Below are 20,650 nucleotides of genomic sequence, written 5' to 3'. Positions count from 1 at the left end.
TAACAGAGGGGCCTCCTGATACAATAGTTGTGTTGTATCATTCATCTTCCCAATGACCTTGGTAACCTTTTTCCAGTAAACTTAGAGAAGGGAGATTTGCTGTTGCAGTGGATCTTCTTTAGCCCCATTAGAAAACTAAAAACATCTTGGGCACAGTCATCTTACAAGACTATCTTTCCAGTGATCGTGAATTTGTAACGTAACTTCTTCAAAAGCTTTTTTTATTCCAATAATATATATTGGAAAAGATAGTAATATTTTGGGCGTACGTTTTGTTAACAATGAGGTCCAGGTCAGATGAGGCATTCCCAGCCTGAGAATTTCAAGTAACAGGTAAGAGTAGAACAGCACTGGGTTAGGTTTCATATCATCACCTGTGCAAACAGAGAACATTTTGCCTGAAACACTGAGTAATGTAGGTTTATCTTCTAGTGCTAGTTTTATCTTCCAGTGCTAGGTAAAGATTTTTAAACCGTCAAATTAAAAACTGCTGCTTGGCATATCGGAGATTGAAGTGTCACGCTTTGTCCTGGAGGTTTGTGCTTTAAGTGTGCAACAAAGACTCAATGTCAGTTTGGTTAGGACAGGCATTGAAGCAAATAAATCAGTAGTCTCAGTGAGCATCTCTGTGGGGATGCTTAGCTCTTCCTAAAGTCTAAGTGCTTTTCAAACATTGATCCTCTTCCCCTTGAAGGGAACCAAGGTGGGGGGTAATGGTGTGGGCAGCTGGAGAGGAGAACAACATGCAGGAGCAGGGGAGGGAGAAAGCATATGAGACTGACTAAATCTATTATTCTCGCAAAAGCTGAACTGTGGTGGCACTTCCACGTAAACCACTAAGTGACGAGGCTGGGATGAACACTGCAGTTTTTCACAGAACTGCATTCAGAATTAGGGAACTGACTGAACAAATCACATCCCTGTCTTGTCAATGAATTCTCTGTTAACAATTTCAAATGATTACTCAGGCTTCAGTATCTTACCTGCAGAGGCTTTGCATGTCGTCTGCTATTGCTTGTCATCTTCCACTCAGGGAATGGGTGGGTGACATTGCAAATCAATGTGTTACACTCGACCCGTCGTCTTTTTGTGTGCTTCTGCTGAGCTTCCATGAAATGCAGTCTCAATGACAACTTAATGACTGTGGATTTCACAATATTGTGAGACCTTGTTTAACAAAAATATAAAAGCTTATTTATAAAACAAACCAGAAGGCAATCAGTAGCTTCGTGCAGTCGCATGTGCATAATCAGCGTTCGCATTACCTTTTAGGCTTGCAATAGGATAGATGAGTTTGTTTTAAATATGGAAGAGGCTTCTCATTTTCAGGGGAAGTCTGCATTGGTATGATTCCCCTTGAATTGGGAAAATTTGAAAATGTATGCTGAAGAACTCTATCAGTAAGGTCGTATTTGGAATATTTTTTTCTTAAAAAGCCAGTTTCAGAAGCTTTCCTTTACAAGTAAGTGGCTTCGTATTTTCAATAGCTGTTAAATGCCAGAATCCTTACATTACTCTCAAAATGTATTAATTTAAATTAACCTTCCAAATAAGAGTGAAGGTTCCGTGTCACAAAGCTTATCTTAAAAGCTAGAAAATAAAACAACTGAAGAAATAAACTTAGGTACTTCTTTAGCCAGCTTTAATCAGACACAAATTTGCAGTTCCTACTCCAAGCTAGGCATTTTATCCTGTACTATATAAAACAAAGCAAGAAAAATCTTCTTTGATCGCATACTGGGGATTTAACTGCCAGACAGACGTAGTTTGCAGCAGTAGGACTGGGTGAGAGAACAGCAATGGCAGTAAAGTGGTGTTGTGCAGAACGGGTCCCAACTTCATTTGCCAGAAACCAGTGCAGCAGTGCTTTCTGTGCAGCATGTGTGTGATCACTAACTTTTCCAGTCAGAAATTCAGGCCCACACCTCTTCTGTTCTCTTCCCCAAATAGAAATCTAACTCAAGGTTTTGTGCTGCAGTCCTGCTCCAAATGCCATGTGGGGATTTCCAAAAGTTAACTGCCAAAACTTTCAAGCTTTGAAGTACCTTGTTTTCTAAATAAAATAAGTTGTTCCTCCTCTTTCATTATGAAGACAGAAATCTGGGCGTTTAAAACTGCTGGTGCTCAGTGACTTTACCCAGTCTGTGCTGCATTTGAGTATTATGTCCTTGTGAAAAGGAACGAACGCGATTCAAGGTCATGGAACATTTGCATTGTCAAGTTAAGCATGGTTAGAACGGCTTAAGCTAGCGTTTCAGTCCTTACACTGATTTGTATATCCTAAGTTGTATGGTAATTATGTGCCTATATGGTGGAATTCTAGCAAGGAGACTTTTCTAAGTGTATATTCCCTTTAGCATAGTTGTGGGCCACTTTCTTTTATACAGAGATTCGGAAAGAGTAGCTTCTTTATTTTAAATTGGCCATAGCTTGGTCTAATAATTAGAGTTAAAATAATTTTTTTTCCAGTCTTATCTTACAAATATAGAAATAGTGGTAGGCATGTATACTTGTTATTAATAACCTGCTACCCAAAACCTTGCTGTGACCTCTGAAGACAGTCAAGTGAGATCATGACTTCTTGCATACTCTGTCTCTTAGTCATACAGGAGTGGCAAGCAGGAAAAAGCAGTTGGTCTGTGGATAGAGGCATTTGTAATGCTAAAATCTGGATATGCAACTCCTTAAAAAAAACAATGAACAAGACAGATATTAATTTGAAACACTGTTTAGAATTTTTTAGTTTGTGCTTTGATAGCTTCATCTGGAAGGTTTTTTCCTCTCGGTCAGAAGCTTGTTTGCTGCAAGTACACGCAGCGTATTTCAGAGTACTACTATCTGCATATGTTATTTGTGCTTAACACTATTTTCTTGATGAAGCAAGAGTGCTTTACTGATCACTTTGTTGATCATGTCTTTTCAGATTACATCGGATATGACTATGTGAATAGCCCAGGATAGCCCAAAGGAAGGACATAATGTCAGAATAACATACAAAACATTTGTGAGGTACGTGGTGGTTTTTTCTGTTGTGCTAAAAAAATTTCTTGGTTGTCTTTAATACGGTTAAAACAATGAATACAGTGATTTATTGCCATTTCATTTGTATGCTAGAGGAGTTGCTTGCAGAATTGATCTAAAATTCACATTTGTCATGACATACACAAATAATGATTCGGGTTTCTTTCAGAATCTCGAGATCTGTTCTGATTTAAGCAGATTTGTTGATTTGAGCAGCTGAAAAGTTGCCTTGATTGAAAAATAATTGCATATTTCTTCTTCTGAGGTATTGCAACCTTAACTGGAAGGAATTCCAAATTTGTGTTCTATAGGAAGTGTCAGAATTGGGAGGCTGGTTTTGATTCATTGATTTCTCTCGGACACTTCAAAACATCTGTGTGGCAGGTCTCGAAGGAGTGAGGTTTCTAAACAGTCCTTTGATGGGGAAAAAAAAAGACATTTTGTTTTTAAAAAAAGAAAAAGTTCCAAATTACTTACGTAGTGATTTTTTTAAACAAAAAGATAAAACTGGGGCAAAAAAAGAATACTAAAAAAAAAATGTGAAAAGCTAGTAGTTTTGCTGTTGTGAATTTGGTTGAATTTACCCTAAATTTGAGTTACAAAACCTGAATTTGCCAGTGAAAAAATATTGTGACAAAATACTAGTACGTGAATGCCTTATATTTGACTGTTTCTGCAGTACCGCCACTTACCTCTTCAGAAGTTTGTCTCTTTAGAGCGTTTATTGGGTATTTTGTGTGTGTGATAACTTTGCTTGGCTGACAGCTCTTCATATACTGCAAGGCTTAGTTGCAAGTTAATTGTATGTACTCTTTTGTGGGTCCTTTTTTTGGGGAGAGAAGAAGTTAGACAATAATATTTCTTAAAAGTTTTATATGCCTATTTTTGATGAAATAATAGCTGATTTGCCTAGTTATCTTCATGTTCCAGTGCTGATTATGTAGGCTTTGTGAAACTTGAATTTTCTTTTACAAGTCCTGACTACAAGGGGTGGTTGATGTCCCAAAGTGCCATTAAAATTAATTGGCATAGATTGTAGTTTTAACTGTAAATATTTAGAAAGATTACGATAAAGTGGCTGAAAAGAGGGCCTTATCTAGGTTAAGGTAAGATTGAATTGCTTTTAAGGGAGGGGAAGTTTATTCTTTTCTAAGGTATTTTTCTGGTATGTGACTACCTTAGGGTTGGTAGCTGCATTCTGGTAAGAGAGGGTACTTTTGTGTAAAAAAACCAAACTAACTAAAACCCCCAATGTGTGGATAGAAAACACTGTAACTACTAGAATTTGTACTATTGAGTTGTTAGCAGCTAGATCCAAAAACCAGAGCTGAATTTCAGTTTGTTCTGGTTCACAACCAGAGAACGTAGCCCACACTTAGCTCTGTCCTGTATCTCAGCCAGCTATTTTAACTGTTGCTCGGGGATCTCTACACAATCTGCATATACTTGTTTTCATTTCTAGTCTCTTGGATTATTTCTCCCTAGTTCTAGCATTCAGGCTTAAGGATCAGAAAGATTTACTGGGTAGAATATATTTATCTGTAGGTAGGACTAAGAGTTTTTTTTAAAGAGTTTAGAAATAAAAAGCTTCATCCGAAAACTGTCCCAGTGTGAGGCTCTTTACCTGGTAATGGTCATTTTGAGCATTTTAGACTAACGAAGTGATCCTATATTCAAGGTTTTGGGGTGTAAATTGAAGTGCCAGAATTCCTACCAGTCCTATATAGGCTACCATTAATAAAGGGGAAAAATGGAGACTTCTGCGTGGCTGCCGTCAGTCAATATAAATGCTTTCAAGTTCCTCTCAGACTTGGCCTTTAATAACATGAATCAATATGATTTTTAGAACGCAGTATACTTTTAAAGTAGCAGGCTATTCTTGATGCATAATGTTTAAGCTTTAATTTGTCTCCTGTTTGTTGATAGCACTTCAGTTCTGCCATTCTGTGTCTTTGCTTGTTAGAGATGTCTGGAAAATAACTCTGTTTTCATGAAAACTATAAAGGTTTCAAATCTTGTTTTTGTTCCATGCTGGAACAACAACAAAGACCTAAAAGAGTTTTCATGAAATTAAATTAATTAATGTGTTCTTTGAAAATCTGGTTCATGTAATCCCTTGCCATGCTAATTTAACCGCTACCATTTGTTTCCCTTAAGTTTGGTCTGATCTGAGACCATTTTGTAAGTTATCCAATATATCTTTGTAACAAGTTTGTGGGTTTTTCAACACAATAGCGCTTTTGTCAACAAATTTAGCTGCTTTCTAACTTGCTGTGGTTTTTTGTTGCGAACAATGTATTAGAAGAGTTTTATTTCCATTCTGTTTTTTCCTTCTGCTCTTCCCTGGGTTGTTGGAGCAGTATGAAAAGTCAACAGTCTGGTGCCATAATTTGCTGTTTTCTGAGAGACATGAGCTGTAATTTAATGAAGACTTTGCCGTTTTAGTTTGAGATAAAAGAAAGAGGCTGCATTCTTAACAGAAGAGGAAGAATGATTTATGGGCACAGCAAGATGGAAATGAAACCATTCCAAAATCCCTTTGTCAAACTTTGAGGTTGCATGATTGCGGTGGGTTGACCTTGGCTGGAGGCCAGGTGCCCACCAAAGCCACTCTGTCACACCCTCCTCAGCTGGACAGGGGAGAGAAAATAACAACAAAAGGCTCGTGGGTCGAGATAAGGGCAGGGAGAGATCAGTCAGCAACTACCATCACTGGCAAAACAGGCTGGACTTGGGGAAATTAGTTTAATTTAGTACCAATCAAATCAGAGTAGGTTAATGAGAATCATTGAACGGTTTGGGTTGGAAGGGACTTAAAGATCCTCTAGTTCGAGCCCCTCTGCCATGGGCAGGGACACCTCCCACCAGACCAGGTTGCTCCAAGCCCCATCCAACCTGGCCTTGAGCACTGCCAGGGATGAGGCATCCACAGCTTCCCTGGGCAGCTCACAGTGGAGGGTGAAAATAAATACAAACCAAATCTTAAACACTTTCTTCCCACCCGTCCCTTCTTCCTGGGTTTAATTTTACTCCTGATTTTTCAATACTTCTCCCCCACAGCAGCACAGAGGGACGGGGCATGGGGGCTGTGGTCAGTTCATCACACATTGTCTCTGCCGCTCCTTCCTCCTCAGGAGGAGGACCCCCCACTCTCTTCCCCTGCCCCAGCATGGGGTCCCTCCCGCAGGAGACAGTCCTCCACGAACTGCTCCAACATGAGTCCATCCCATGGGCTGCAGTTCTTCATGAACTGCTCCAGCGTGGGTCCCTTCCACGGGGTGCAGTCCTTCAGGAACAGACTGCTCCAGCGTGGGTCCCCTGCGGGGTCACAAGTCCTGCCAGCAAACCTGCTCCAGTGTGGGCTCCTCTCTCTGTGGGTCCATAGGTCCTGCCAGGGGCCTGCTCCAGCGTGGGCTTCCCATGGGGTCACAGCCTCCTTCAGGCATCCACCTGCTCCAGCATGGGGTCCTCCACGGGGTGGAGATCTGCTCCACCGTTAACCTCCCTGGGCTGCAGGGGACAGCCTGCCTCACGTAGTCTTCACCACAGGATGCAGGGGAATCTCTGCTCCGGCACCTGGAGCACCTCCTTCCCCTCCTTCACTGACCTGGGTGTCTGCAGGGTTGTTTCTCTCACATCTTCTCACTCCTCTCTCTGGGTGCCCCTTCCTGAACATGTTATCACAGAGATGCTACCACCGTCGATGATGGGCTCAGCCTTGGCCAGCAGTGGGTCTGTCTTGGAGCACCTGGCATTGGCTGTGTCAGAGGAAGCTTCTAGCAGCTTCTCACAGAAGCCACCCCTGTAGCTTACCCCCCCCTCCTGCTACCAAAACCTTGCTACACAAACCCAATACAATAATTTTTTTTTTTTTAAAAAAAAGTAATGGGATTATAAAATTCACTGAATGGCTTACAAAACTGTTGATGAAACTTTGTAAATAAACATCTTTTGGTTACAGAAATATTTCGTCTTTATGTAGTCCTAGAATTCTTCTGGTTTTGATCAAAAAAAATCTCAGTAACCTATTTTGCACTTCGATATATTTTATAGTACAGAAATAAAAAGCGAAAGCCACCTGTATTTCCAGTTCCCTCATGCATAATAATAGTATCTTTGCTTCCTGCAGGGCAAGGCCAGAAAACCATGCAGTCATCAGGGCACAGATTCCGTGATGTTGAGCACCACCCGCTTCTTGCTGAAAATGACAGCTACGATTCCTCTTCCTCAGAGGCTGACATGGCAGAGAGGGTTTGGTTCATCCGAGATGGCTGTGGTATGGTCTGTGCTATAATGACATGGCTTCTGGTTGTCTATGCAGACTTCGTAGTGACTTTTGTCATGTTGCTGCCTTCCAAAGACTTTTGGTACTCTGTGATCAACGGTGTTCTCTTTAACTGCTTGGCAGTACTAGCTTTGTCATCGCATCTGAGAACTATGCTAACTGATCCAGTAAGTATGCGGTCGTTCCTTGACGTTGGATTGTTCGCTCACGTAGCTCATCCTCCGCAGAGAAATTTGGAGAAGTGGTATCAGGCTTCTCCAGCTGGGAAAAGTAGTGTTAGATTCAAAACCCTCGAGGTGAAGGGATGATAGCTGTACTTTTCCTGTTGTTCTGTTAATGAAACCATAAATCATTTTTAACTCGAGGAGCAGGCAGTATAAAATTAATGTATACGGGAGAGAGAGGCTCATGAGAAATACAGTTGATTTGTAAAATATTAACCCAGGTTCTGAAGAAGCTAATAAGGCTTTAGTCTTTTGTGTCCTAATTTTTCATAGTTTTTTTCATCAGATGTATTTTCAAAACTTCAGAAGAAGTTGTTGTTTCGTCCTGTTGTATCATTTGACATGTATCTTCCGTTTATGGCACATGAAAGATCTTTTAGAAATAAGCATGCTGCAAAACCTTTGTCATGTATTGGCATAAAGTAAGAACTGCTGTCCTACATGATTCACGCATTGTTGTGTTTGGGTATTTGGAGTCAGTGGGAAGGAACATTTGTGTTGAACCCACATTGGAATAGTGTAGGTGTAAGAGGTCTTGAAAGTACTCGTTTCTTAGGACTTTTCAATTCAAGAGTTCAAGAAATGAAATTGTTTATTTTGTACTAAAATCTATTACTCGTTTTAGGGAAGAAATCTGGGGAGAAGAGGGGTGAGGGGAAAACCATCAATTTTCTCCAGATTTTTGAGACAGCAACAGTGTGTATGGCAGTTATGGGAGTCTTTGAAAAAACAGCGGGATGTTGTGGTTAATGGTTTTCTAGGTCTTTGATTTACTTCTGAGCCCACACCCAGAGATGAAATGTTGTAACTTCCGCAGACCGTGACAGCTAAGAAAGTTAATGATTTAAGGATAGATTGCTTAAAAATATGTCCTGGTAAAACTGTGTCTTTCTAGACCTATGTTGTTCTTTATGGATAAAACAGGGTAGAATTTGAGGTGAATCACTACCTTTTTTCCTCCACTCCTTTCCTGTTGACTCGCAGACTGGAACACACGGCTGTGATAGGAACTGAGATTGAAGGAAAAAAGGAATAAACTACTTCAAAACATATGTGAATTAATTTTACTTTTATAACTATAAAAATAGATTTTTCATTGAAAGTGATTGGTGATTGTCTGAGAATATGAAAGATGTTTGAAATGGAGCGTATTTCAATCAGTAAAATGCCAAAAGCACAGCCTGAAGTTATCGTCCTTAATGACAGGTGAATAGGTGAACGTGAGATGTGCTTTATAAGCATAAATTTACCTGGAAAAAGATCAATTTGTGCTTTAGGAGTTCTCTCTGAGATCATTCACCATATTTACACCAAAGCAGTAACTTCAATGAGAACATTCATAGTGCAAAAACCACTTCAGCAATACGACGTGAGTGTTTAAGAAACTCTCTTTCAGTTGGGAAGGCCAGTTTCAGCGGGCTCGAGTTTGAAGCGCCACTTAGGCAAAGAGTTCATCCAGGGCAGAACTTGGGCTGTGTCTCGGGCAATACAAACACAAAATTGTTGTTCCAGGCTGTAGGCAACAAAAACTTTCGGCGTAAGTAGAGAGGTGTTTCACAATTAAATCTGAAGTGCCTGCTGGTTTCTTAATTCTGCCCCCAAAACTTCCTTAAAGTGTCTATGGAAAGTGATGATGTTGCCAGTGGGCTTTTTATTTTGAACGAGAAATAATTACAGAGTGTGGCAGATGATGTAAGCCAACCTGGAGAAGGTTATCCCTGTGTGAAGGAAGTGCTGGGCTGGAGGAGTCGGCACAGAAAGGCCGTTGTGCTTTCATTTCACATCCCGCTTTATTTCACAATCACTTCCTGTCACAGATGAGCCTTTAGCTCTAGAAATCAGCAAGGTGACAGTGATACTGTCCATTATTTTCTTACTAATCCAAAGTTAGATTTCGCTCTCACGAGGCTGTAGATTAGTACTGTAACTGGAAGAAGCAGTTGCCTGCTGTTGCCTTCCATTCGTCATTTTCCTCATTGTGTTGAAACAACTGCTAATGCAGCGAACGACTCGGAGAACTAATCACTAAAAAATAATTTTTTTTCTTCTGGGTCAGTTCCTTCAGGTGTTTACCATGTAGTTACGCAAACTTTCACAGTAGCAGAAGGCAGCAGGGGATACTAGATGTAGAGTAAAGAAGCCGGTGGTGGTTCATGGTGACAGTGAACCCCATGGTGACAGTATCCAAGCTAAATGCTTAAGTATAAAGGAAAAAAGGGCGGCGGCTGGTTCTCAAAAACTTGTGTACCTGGGGCAGGTGGCTAAATCTTGGATTTGGAGAGTTGATATAACATCTTTCAAGGAGTTGTTGCTGATTTAACTTTTGTGGATGGCCTGACCTAATAATCGAATGTCACGACGATTAACGTATGCTGCTGTAAGAAAGCACGTCTCTCTTCGTAGTGCTTGTTCAGAGTAACTTCTCGGCGAATATCGTGCCTGTAGTGCTTGTATCTGCATGGAAAGATGTGTCTTCCTCTTCATTTTATGTATGCTGGAGACAGATTCTGTCAGAATTATGCTAATACTTGGCCACAGAAGAGCGTTGCTGAAATGAAACTGAATTTGAGGTCAAGCAGAGGTAATTTATTCATTTGGAAATGATTCTGGCTTATGGCAGACTATCTTTGAATAAATGAACTTATTTCAGCAATTATCCTGAGATTACTGCTATGAAGTCTATAAAATGTATTTTTAAATGCTCTCATAGCATTTAAGAAGCTTTCTCTCCTTTAATTGAAATGGTTTCAGGGGGCTGTACCCAAAGGAAACGCCACTAAAGAATACATGGATAATTTGCAACTGAAACCAGGAGAAGTGATCTACAAATGTCCAAAGTGCTGTAGTATCAAACCTGAACGTGCACACCATTGCAGGTATGCCATAGTTTTCTCTAAAGCAGTTATGCGTACTGACTCTTGGAATAATGTTCCCAATATTTGTGTTCATTTTTTCCCCACAGATTTCTTCTGGTATCCGGTAAACTTTCAAATTCATCCATTGCAGAATATTTTATAAATATAATATACTGTGGCCAAAAATGAGTGTGGATGAGGGGAAAGAAGCAAGAGACTCAAGAGTTTTTAAAACTAATTATACTGTGGTGCCTTAAGTACTTTTTGATCTGTGAATATTTTTTCCTGTGCATCATTCTAATTACTGCCGTACTGTTAATAATGCAGGGCAAAGGGAAGAATATCAAGGACATTTCAGATAGAAGCTGATCTAAGAAATGGCTCCTGCAATCTTAAGTTAAGAAAATACAGATTAGTTTTAAACTATCACTGTAATTTGTGTCTTCTTGACTTCATAGTGCATCATTTGAAGTTAGATGTGAATTGGCAGATTACTTTTCCGAAGTTGCATGCATAATTGGTTAAATGCCCTTCTGCTCACTGAAGATTCATTTTAATAAGGACAGAAGTGATGATAATTTGAACTAAACATGCAATGGAAGAGATAGTAAATGTATCCATTTTTAATTAATGCTCAATCTTTTGAGTTTTCAGGCGCTGTGGATATGCATTTGTAATGTTTATTGTGAGAGAGCTGAAAATAGATATGCCTGCATAATTAAGACTTACATAAATATGTAAATGTTTCTGGTGGCTCTCTCTAGGTGTGAGGAGTGATGTGTATTGAGTTGTGCGGTGTATTAAATTTAAGTCTCTGAGTTAGTGCCCGTCAAAAGAACAGAGTGAAGTCTTGTCAGGACTCTCAAATTATTCTGTAAATTTGTGGTTTCTAAATTAAATGTCTCGGTGTATGTCACTTATCTGTGTGAAAGTTATGGCTGAGAAGCTATTTCCATTATAAATACCCAGCCTTGGCGCTGAAATCTTGTTCTTGTCTCAGATGTGAGTGGGTTTTTGTATCTGGAGTGTGAAGGGAAAAGTTTCGTGTATAAATAGTCGGGTAGAGAATGATCTTCGGTTAGTTTGTCTGTGGTGTGGATTAGCCTGTGCACGGGTGCGGGTACCAGGCCTGCTTTCCTGGGCAGTTCTGGTCCTGGCTGCCTTTGTCAGCTCCGGTAGAGCGCAGCGTGAGCACAGCTGTCCCGGCTGCTCGCTGGGCCGGGGGCTGGAAGCGGTGCAGCTGCTTTCTTGTGGCAGAACAGAAGCTGTTCGTCTCCGGGGATCCAAACCAGCTTTGTGCAGTCTGTTCCCATATCCTGGCATTGTGTTCCTGGGAGGTGGTAAAGGGACACCTGAGAGCCTCTGCCGAGCGTAGGTTGGATCTTGCTCGTTTTCCCACCTCAGCTTTAGGCTGGTTCCTTCGGAGACTTTGCAGCTATTTTTGTAAAGCCTTTCCCACATCTTTGGTCCTGATAGGATTTGGAAGTAGCCCTAAATGGAGACATCTTATGTTGAACTCTGCATATGAGCAAAAAAGCTGGAGTATTGGAGAGCCTCGAGCCCGTGTGGCTGCATGGCTCTGCGTGGGCAGCACTTCTCTGTTAGACCTGGGTAGGTTTCAGACCTACCTGTGCAGACCCTTGGGTACATCCGGGCAGGTGTCCCCAGCAGGCACGGGGTTATCCTGGATGTTCCAGGAGCCTGTGATCCGAGTTAAATTCCCACAAGAAAAATTATTTCTTTGTGGAAGTAGAATAAAAACAAACTAAGTAGGGACTTCGGATACATTTATAGCAAGGATTTCGGCAACATTTATTGTTAAAGCAGAGCAAAAATGGGTAGAATCTACAACAAAGGAAACCTGTGGTACTTTCAAAGGGATTGTTTTCAGTAACCACTGGTTTAGGGACCTACCTTTGCATATTATGCCTTGGTAAAACAAGCTGTGAGATGTTCCACATTAAGGACAAATGATGCATTTTGGTGCTTGCACAGCTCATAGCTGGCTTCACAGAGCATCTGAGAGAGAAAGCCAGAGCCTGAAAGTGTATGTGCTATTCTTTTGTAAGCCTGCTGTGGTGTTTTTCTCAGCAGCTGGATATCTGGTTTAATTGCCTTTGTTTCTGTTATACAATTTGTGCTGTTAGTAGTTGCTGTTAACTTTCATGACGTAAAGCAAAGGATTTTATTGTAATTTCTTGAGTGTTGAATACATACTGCATAGGCAGGTAAATGGGCTGAAAACGAGCTACCAGGATCTGATCCTTTGCCGTAGATTTAGCGCTGCAGAAGTTTACCAAATAGAAAAAAGGTTTGTTTAATTATACTGCCAGCTTTTTATTGGCTTACAAACTCATTCCAAGGACATTGAAAGGATGATCTAGTCCCAAGTAGTCAAAGTGGCAATTTACTGATAGAAGATACTTGAAAATGGAAATTGAAGTTGATTCCTGTTGGGAAATACTTACACTCAAAGCCACAGTGTGTGTTTTGAGTAGTAAATTATTAACAGAAGAGACTCTTGTGATGTAGTTATGAGAATTGTTGTGCAACACTGCAGCAGAAGTTCTTTTAAGGAAGAAAACCAGTTTCATAATACACATCAGCGATGGGGAAGAAGAACAAGAAGCTTTTATTTACTGCTAAATACCTCACCTCGGTGAAATACGTTAAACTGAGACTTGACTTAAGCAGTTAACATTTTCAGCATAAGGAAGAGGCTTATCCTGGGTGGATGCTGTTTCATTTTCACTGAAGGAGCACAACTGTCATTATTTCTGGCCTATTCAGAGCACCTGCATTTGTGTGGGGGGAGCTGTTATTCAGCCTCGTGTCACCAAGATGTTTGCATCTGTCTTCCTGTGAATTTCTGTTCTCCAGACCAGTTTCTCTTAAGCCATTAGCTGTGGCTTTCTGAACGTTACCTTTGCCATTCAAAACTGTAATGGCATCTACAGTTGCCCAAATGCATTCAGCAGCAGTGCCAAGCTGGAGAAGACCTTCCTTTGTCCACAGCTGCCTGTTGTCACTACCGTGTTGCTCCTTCCTCTTGTGTGTTCACACACAGTGACGTGACCCACGTTGCAGCTGATGGAGTGACTTTCCCAAACTCTTCCCACGCAAACATCTCTGCTTGGGTAGGGGAAGGAGCAGAATACAAGTGACAGGGGTAGGAAGAAGGCAGAACCACTGTTTGAAGCACTGCTGTGAGTGTATTGGCTGGAAGAGTTCGCTGAATCGTGGTGTGTGAGATTAGAAATGAAGGCAGGGTTCCAGACATCAGAGCTCTGCGTGGGCTCGTGAGGAATACTGAATGAGCAAAAGTGAGTCCTGCCCACCTCACATCCTCCAGTGTTTGGCTTGATTGAGTCTGGGTATGATTTTACTCAGTACTTCACGTTAATATTCTTTTTCGAGTGACAGTGTATATTCTGTGTTACATCAGGAGGCTTGCATGGTTGTGGTAACTGGAGTTAGCTCACCTTCCCACAGAGCTTGGGAAATTCATGAGATGCTGAGCTTACAGGCAGCAGGCTGTGAAATGAAAATCTTTTGGAGAGCCTTCTGAATGCCTTCTCTTGAATGATACCTGTTTCTTCTGCGCTAGAGAATGGTCGTGGTGTTTCGTTACGGTGTTGGGGTTTTCTTGTGTAACTGGCACTACTTACAAGGTCGTTTGCATCAGAGAATGAACTGTCTTCGATGTCCGTAAAACAACAGGCAGTGGGAATGTAGGGGCTGGGTTATGGTAGCTCAGGGCAAAGGCAGCTTCAGAGGAACAGCGAGAGATTTGGGATTCTTTCACATAACCTGCACAGGAGTATGTTCTGCCTCTTGCTGAATTACCTTATAATCATGCGCATGTGATGACTTTAAAAGTATTTTATGCCTCAGAGCGTTGATTTCCCCCACACAAACCCCCCTTTTTTTACTCTAGCGAGAACCATCTAGCTTTGCTTCGTGGCTTGTCACTGCAGCGCTCATAGATGCCATCCATAAATAAGCATGCGTTAAAAACAAAGGATTTTGAATAATAGTGCCTGCATTTTGTAGGCTAATTTGGATTTGTAACTGCTGTAATGAAAATGTGTAATATTTTGGATGTTCTGCAGGAAAATCTGGAACACTTTGAGGCTGTGGCTATCCTAAGTACAAAGCCAGGAAAATGAAATATCAGCATTACTTAAGCTATTGATTTGTGGAAGAACTTCAACACATGTTGCAACTGTTCTGTTCCTCTTGTATAACTGTTCATGTTTGGCTGCAGATGGGCCTGAATATAAGACAAATGAGCCCTCTGGTGCTGTAGGGCCTAACAGATGTAAAATGGAGTTACTGAAATGTTTTGACTTTTCTGGAAATAACCTTGACTCCAAACTGGGCAGAAACCAAGCAATTAGTTGCAGAACTAGCAAAGAACGATAGTGGTTAAGTGTTCATTAACAAGTAGGCAAAGAATGTGTGCTGCTTACCGTTTCAATGCTTGTATGTTGAGGAAGCGAGGTGTGACTGTAAGCTGTTCCTTAGGTGAGATTGCATATGTTTAGAGTTGTATGGCCAGGTGAAACCTCAAGAGTGACCATTTCTCTCTTGAAGATGTGAATTTCTTTTTTTTTTTTCTCTGATACATAAGCTAAATTTACAGCTTGAATGTCAATAAACTTGAAATACTCACTTTGTCTAAAAAAGCTTCTCCAGAAGGGAGAATTCTGTTTTTTTTTTAATACTGAATCTAGAAAGAACTGAAGCTTTGCTCATTCAGGGCCACAAGTGTCTAAAACCAAGTTACTGGATTCGCTTGATTGTGGGTTTGGATAAGCAATGATTCTGATATTAATACTGTTTTTCTTACGTGAAGAATATCTTATGTACATGGTCGGATTTGCAACAACCAGAAGCTGAGTTGTGAGCAACTGCTTTCTTTAAAGAAATGCAAATAAAAATCACTGTTTGCAGTTTGTCAAGAAAAATTTCAGCATGTCATCATACAACCACTGGACCCCCTTGTTTCTACATGAAAAGGCAAAGTGTTGTTTCTCAACAGAAGTCTCCTTTTCTTTCCTGCAGTATTTGCAAACGATGTATTCGAAAGATGGATCACCACTGCCCGTGGGTGAATAATTGTGTGGGGGAGAAAAATCAGAGATTTTTTGTTCTGTTTACGGTAAGTGAAAATCAACAGCGGCTTGGTCTCAGTATGAATCTACCTTGATAATAACAGTTTCGGTTGTGCTTAGTTGTGAGTAATGGCTTAAGGGCACAATTGTGGTGGTGGTTGTTTTTTTTTTTCCTTCTATGCAAGATATTCTCCAAGCACGAAGGTATTTCTACTCATACTCATTTTAACCTGTAAAGTGCTGTTATTTTAAAGTGTCTTAATTTTGCTGTGGTTTATGTAGTAACAATTAGTGAAACGGTACGGTGATTCAGGGAGCTAATCCTTAACCTTTCTTTGTTGCCCATGTTTTTAGATTCAAGCTTAATTAGAATTTGTTTTTATGTCATTGTATTGAATTAAAAATTGAAATGGGAAAGTATGTTCAGTGGGCAGTAGCGAAGGCTGGCTGAAAGGAATGTCTGGTTTGCTACCTGGCAGCAGCCAAAAGTAAGCACTCTCTCTTATTTCCAGATGTATATAGCCCTAATTTCAGCTCATGCGCTCGTACTGTGTGGGTTTCAGTTTTTCTCCTGTGTCCGAGGGCAGTGGACTGGTAAGCAAATACTTAACTTTCACGTCATAATGCAGCGGATATTAAGGGAAAGTCATAGAGTTCCACCGATTTCAGTCCCATGTATGAAATACTACAGGACTTTGATCTTTTTAAAGTGAGGTCCTGAAAATATGTCGTACCTGTTTACCCATCTCTCCCTTTTTTTCTCGTTCTCTTTCCTTTCATCGCTCACTGTAAGAGCTGTGGTTGGCAAGAGCTTCTCGGTCCCTTTCCACACAGTGAAAATTTGCTGCCTCTGTAACAGGAAGGAAGCAGCTGGTCCTCAGCCCTGTGTTACCTGGAACTGCCAGCTGGGCTTTGTGTGTCCCACCACAGCTCGGTGAACAGCCGCTGGAACTGTTTTCTCCTTTCTCCCTCATTCTGTTACTGGAGCCAGCTGTGAGGCTCCAGTAGAAAAGAGACTTCCTAAACTGGCCCAGTTACTTGTTTAGGCCTCTCTGACTTGCATTTTTTAACATTCCGATGTGCCGGAGCTCACCTGATCTTGCACTTTTGACAGAAGGTGGTTGATCATGTTTTCTTCCTGGTACCTGAAGCAACAGGGGAATCCATGTGGCTGTTTTTTTCTGAGTATTCCGTTAAATGGATGGAATCTTAGTCCTTTTTTCACCTGAGACATTGTGCTTCCTGTATACTGTCCCATTTCTTCTTTGTTTAACTATAACTGAGTTAATAGTTGATCAGAGGATCTCCAGAGATGCTCGTGTAAGTCACAACCTGATCGCTTTGTGTGGTGAATTAAAAAAAAAACCAAAAACAAAACACCAAAACAGTCACAGCAAAATGGAACTTCTAGATTAACTAGCAAGTCAGAGCTGACAGTGGTGGTGGTTTTTATAGCATTTATCATGCCTGAAACTTCAAGCTGCTCTCATCTTTATAGATGTGCAGTTCCAAGTACTTAAATCATCTCATGTGCAAACATTTATTTGATACCCTTGAAATATTGTGGCAGGGCTGCAGTGGTGCAGTACCGTGTGCTTTATATGAAGCCAAAAGTGTTACGTCCTTAAAATTCTTTATTTCCTTGGGCAGCAAATGAAGTTGCTGCAGTGCTAGAAATTAGAAGTTTGTTTTAATTGTGAAATATTGTTTCAAGTGTCAGATATTTAACCTCTATTGCTGTTTGTTGAAGAGGGGATGTCTCAATAAGAACATGCTTTATAGATTTTTCTTCTTTTTTTGCTTCTTTTTCATAACTACATATATCGTTTTCACAGAATGCAGTGACTTCTCCCCACCCGTAACTGTGATCCTGATGATCTTCTTGTGCCTTGAGGGTTTTCTGTTTCTTACTTTCACTGCAGTCATGTTTGGCACCCAAATCCACTCAATATGCAATGACGAAACGGTAAAGACCTCTACCTTTGTATTGCTGTAACAATTATTCTGGGAAGATGTGATTAGGTGTGGTTTTAGTTGCGTGAGGGGAGGCTCTTATTTTGGAGAAAACCCCAAATCTGAAGTAGCTCATCATCTTTATTTTCCACAGCTGTAAAGATTGAGATACTTTCTAGGGGTTTGCTTTCTGACAGAAGTTCTTGCATTATTTGCTTTTCCAACCTAAATTTTATAATTAGGTTTTTGGTTACAAAGATTGCACAGCTTCTGACTTCAGTTTGGGCTTTCACTTCTCAACTATCATAAACTCCTGATATGTGTCATGAGAAATGTCTGCGTTTCTCAGGTTTGCACTTGAACTAGCTGTCTTGTGTCACCCCTTCACACTTGCCTCCACTTTGATAGACTTTATTAGGATATTCACCATAGTTTGGACCTTTGGCTCACTTGCTCTTGATCTGAAGCGTAAAGCCTTCAGAGGGTGTTTTGTGATGGATAATTGACTGGAAACATAAGAAATTTGAATCTTGTGGCTGTTCAGAATTTTCTCGTGTGAGGCTGTTTCAAAGTGTACTTCTGTGCTGAAGAGTAACGGTGAAAAGCAATTGGTAAATATCCAGCCTTCATTAGTGGGAAGTCCATAAAATGATCATCAAAATAATGCATTTGGAGAGTCAGCCTAGCTTCAGTAATTGCAGTACAAGAGCCTTCTCGGAAGCCTTATCGTCTGGTCGCATGGACTGAGTAAACAGCTTCTAGTGCAGGTGTATTGCCTGCAGATCTACTGTAACAGCAGCTGTTGTGGTCATTTTGTCCTCTAGTTTGAGGGGGAAGAGGTAGAGGTAGAGTGACCCTCTTGTCAACAAGAAAGCAAAACAGTCATCAGTTTTGATAACGGCTGTTAGACTTTACTCAGCTTCGGACTTAACTGTGCATCACTGCCTGTCTGTTTATACACAGGAGATCGAAAGACTGAAGAGTGAAAAGCCAACGTGGGAGCGGAGACTACGCTGGGAAGGAATGAAATCTGTTTTCGGGGGTCAGCCTTCACTCCTGTGGATCAATCCTTTTGCAGGATTTCGGATCAGGCGGCTTCTACTGAGAGCAAAGAAAGGAGGACCTGAGTTTTCTGTTTGAGTCTAGTTATGCTGGAACTTGCAAGAATACTATATTATATTTATTTGGGGCCAGAGAAAGGCTGTCTACATATAATCTGTGACCAGGTGAAACTGATATCAGACATTTGCTTGTAGCAAGCAGAGTTTTATACGTTTATCGTCACAGACATCTCATTAACCTTCAGAGACGCAAACTGGATCTGTAATGGTCTTAACAGCAAGGTAACACAGGAAAAGCACGTGGTCACACTAAAGAAGCCAAATGTTGTCATGCTACTGTAATTTATTTTATGAGATTAATTATCCATTTTTGTTAAACCCTTTTTATTTGATAAATGTTTGGGGAATTACCTGCGTGTTTTTATAAAAAGTATATACTTAGGTGCAGTTGTCAATCATAAGGAGGAGCATTATGGTGAAAGTTGATCTCTAACGAGACCTAGCCTTCTAAATCCAATTTTCAGGGAATAGTGGTTTGTTTAAGTTATATTCCAGCTTGTCCTAATAAACAGAGCTGTACTCTCGTGTCCCACTTCAGGCACACCTTCCTCATATGCAAGTGACTCAAAGGACTGGTGCACACAACAGCGTAACACATCAGAGGCACTGTTACACCCCTGCCAAATGTCTTCCCAGGCTCACAAAAGCATGTCTTGTGTTTGGCAGTATTAATCTCATGTGGCATTTAGGTAAGTTCTAAATCTTCAGTAAACAACACTGTTAACTTTAACGCCTGTGGGCCAGGTTCTGCCCTTGGATACGCATCTCCGCTTCTTAATGCATTGATTCTAGAGGAACTTGGGTGTCGATGCTTGAGGATTGTAGCTAGTCCTCTGCAGGGATGAGGGGGACCAGGGACTGTATCCTCCTGTGTGAGATTAAAATGAATGTACTGCAGGTTGGAGCTAATGAGTTGAAAACAGTTGTCTTTGTAAGGTCTTGCTCTGCCCCTTTTTTACTGTACAGACTTTTCATAAAAGGAAGGCTGTTAACTTCATGATCCCTTGAACAAAGACATCAGAGGTTGCCTCTTTCTTAAGTATGAGAGAGCTTAAATGTAGGAAGATCTGCAACAGAAGGAATTATTTTGAATTTATCTGTTTTCCGACCGAAACTACTTTCAAGAAACGAGCAATATAGATCTAGAACTGCTTTATGTGGGCCTGACAAACAACAGTAGTGCTAAGAAACGTTTATAAATCTGCAATTAATGAAATACAAGCTGCAGGTAATGAAATTCAGCTAAAAGTGGATTCTTTAAAAATGACATGTAGACTATTTTTTGTATTGTTGTTAATCTGTTCTACAAATTACTGACAATATAAAGGATAAAGCAGGAGCCTTGATGCATAGCTTGAAATCGTGCCTAGAAAGTAAATAGCTCCCTGTTCTGGGACTTGCCTTAAAATTGTCCTGTTGTTGCTTTTGCTTCGCCACTAGCACTGACGATCTGTCCCACCTCAAGCAGTTCAACGTGCTGAAGAATCTTGCGTTCTAAAGTTTACATACTACAGAAGCTCTGCTTTCTTTTTCCAATGACCTGCTTCTCCATTTCTCTGTAGCTCTTTGTGGCATCTCGGTTCCAGCTTCATCAGGTTTTATACCATTGGGTGGGTGAAATTACTAAGGGATCCGTCTGTGGCCCTGCGAACAAAACTGCAATACGATGTGATATGTTCACGTGGCTTGGGGGAGATGAGATGTGACACTAGAGAATTTCTAGGTGGACCCATCCAAAGAAAGGGCAGTCAAATGAACAAAAACTACGTCTTGTGTAACTGAGGGGGAAGTTGGAAGTTCCACAAGAATCTTTGCGTGTTCAGTTGCACATCTTAAAGATTGGGGAAAAAAAAAAATGTGTCTGGCTTTGTCATGAGGCTCTTAATATGTATATTGTTTAATAAAATATCCTGGTGAAAATCAGAAAATATCACTCCAAGCGGTTGAACCCTGTGACTTAGCAAGTGTGTGCGTGTGTGAAACCAGGTTTACTTGGCTTTTCAAACCCTTGTTATGTTGTAATTTTTTAATGTAAAAAAAAATAAAGTAATGAATTGAAGTCATAGTTGATTAA

The 20,650-nt window shown here is 40.7% G+C and overlaps 1 protein-coding gene across 1 annotated transcript; it reads left to right on the top strand.

The window, feature by feature from the left end:
* Positions 1-2,979: 2,979 nt before the first annotated feature.
* Positions 2,980-20,650, top strand: ZDHHC7 (zDHHC palmitoyltransferase 7). Its single transcript, XM_086469161.1, has 7 exons — positions 2,980-3,009; positions 7,151-7,473; positions 10,282-10,406; positions 15,453-15,549; positions 16,015-16,096; positions 17,338-17,468; positions 18,419-20,650. Exons 2-7 carry the CDS (start codon positions 7,168-7,170, stop codon positions 18,593-18,595), a joined length of 918 nt encoding a protein of 305 aa, XP_086325287.1. The 5' UTR covers positions 2,980-3,009; positions 7,151-7,167; the 3' UTR covers positions 18,596-20,650.

Source organism: Leptosomus discolor, chromosome 8, assembly GCF_034619465.1.
Source record: "Leptosomus discolor isolate bLepDis1 chromosome 8, bLepDis1.hap2, whole genome shotgun sequence".
Lineage (NCBI taxonomy): Eukaryota > Metazoa > Chordata > Aves > Leptosomiformes > Leptosomidae > Leptosomus > Leptosomus discolor.
Note: the sequence above shows the minus strand (reverse complement) of the source record. Positions and strands in the feature narration are given on the sequence as shown.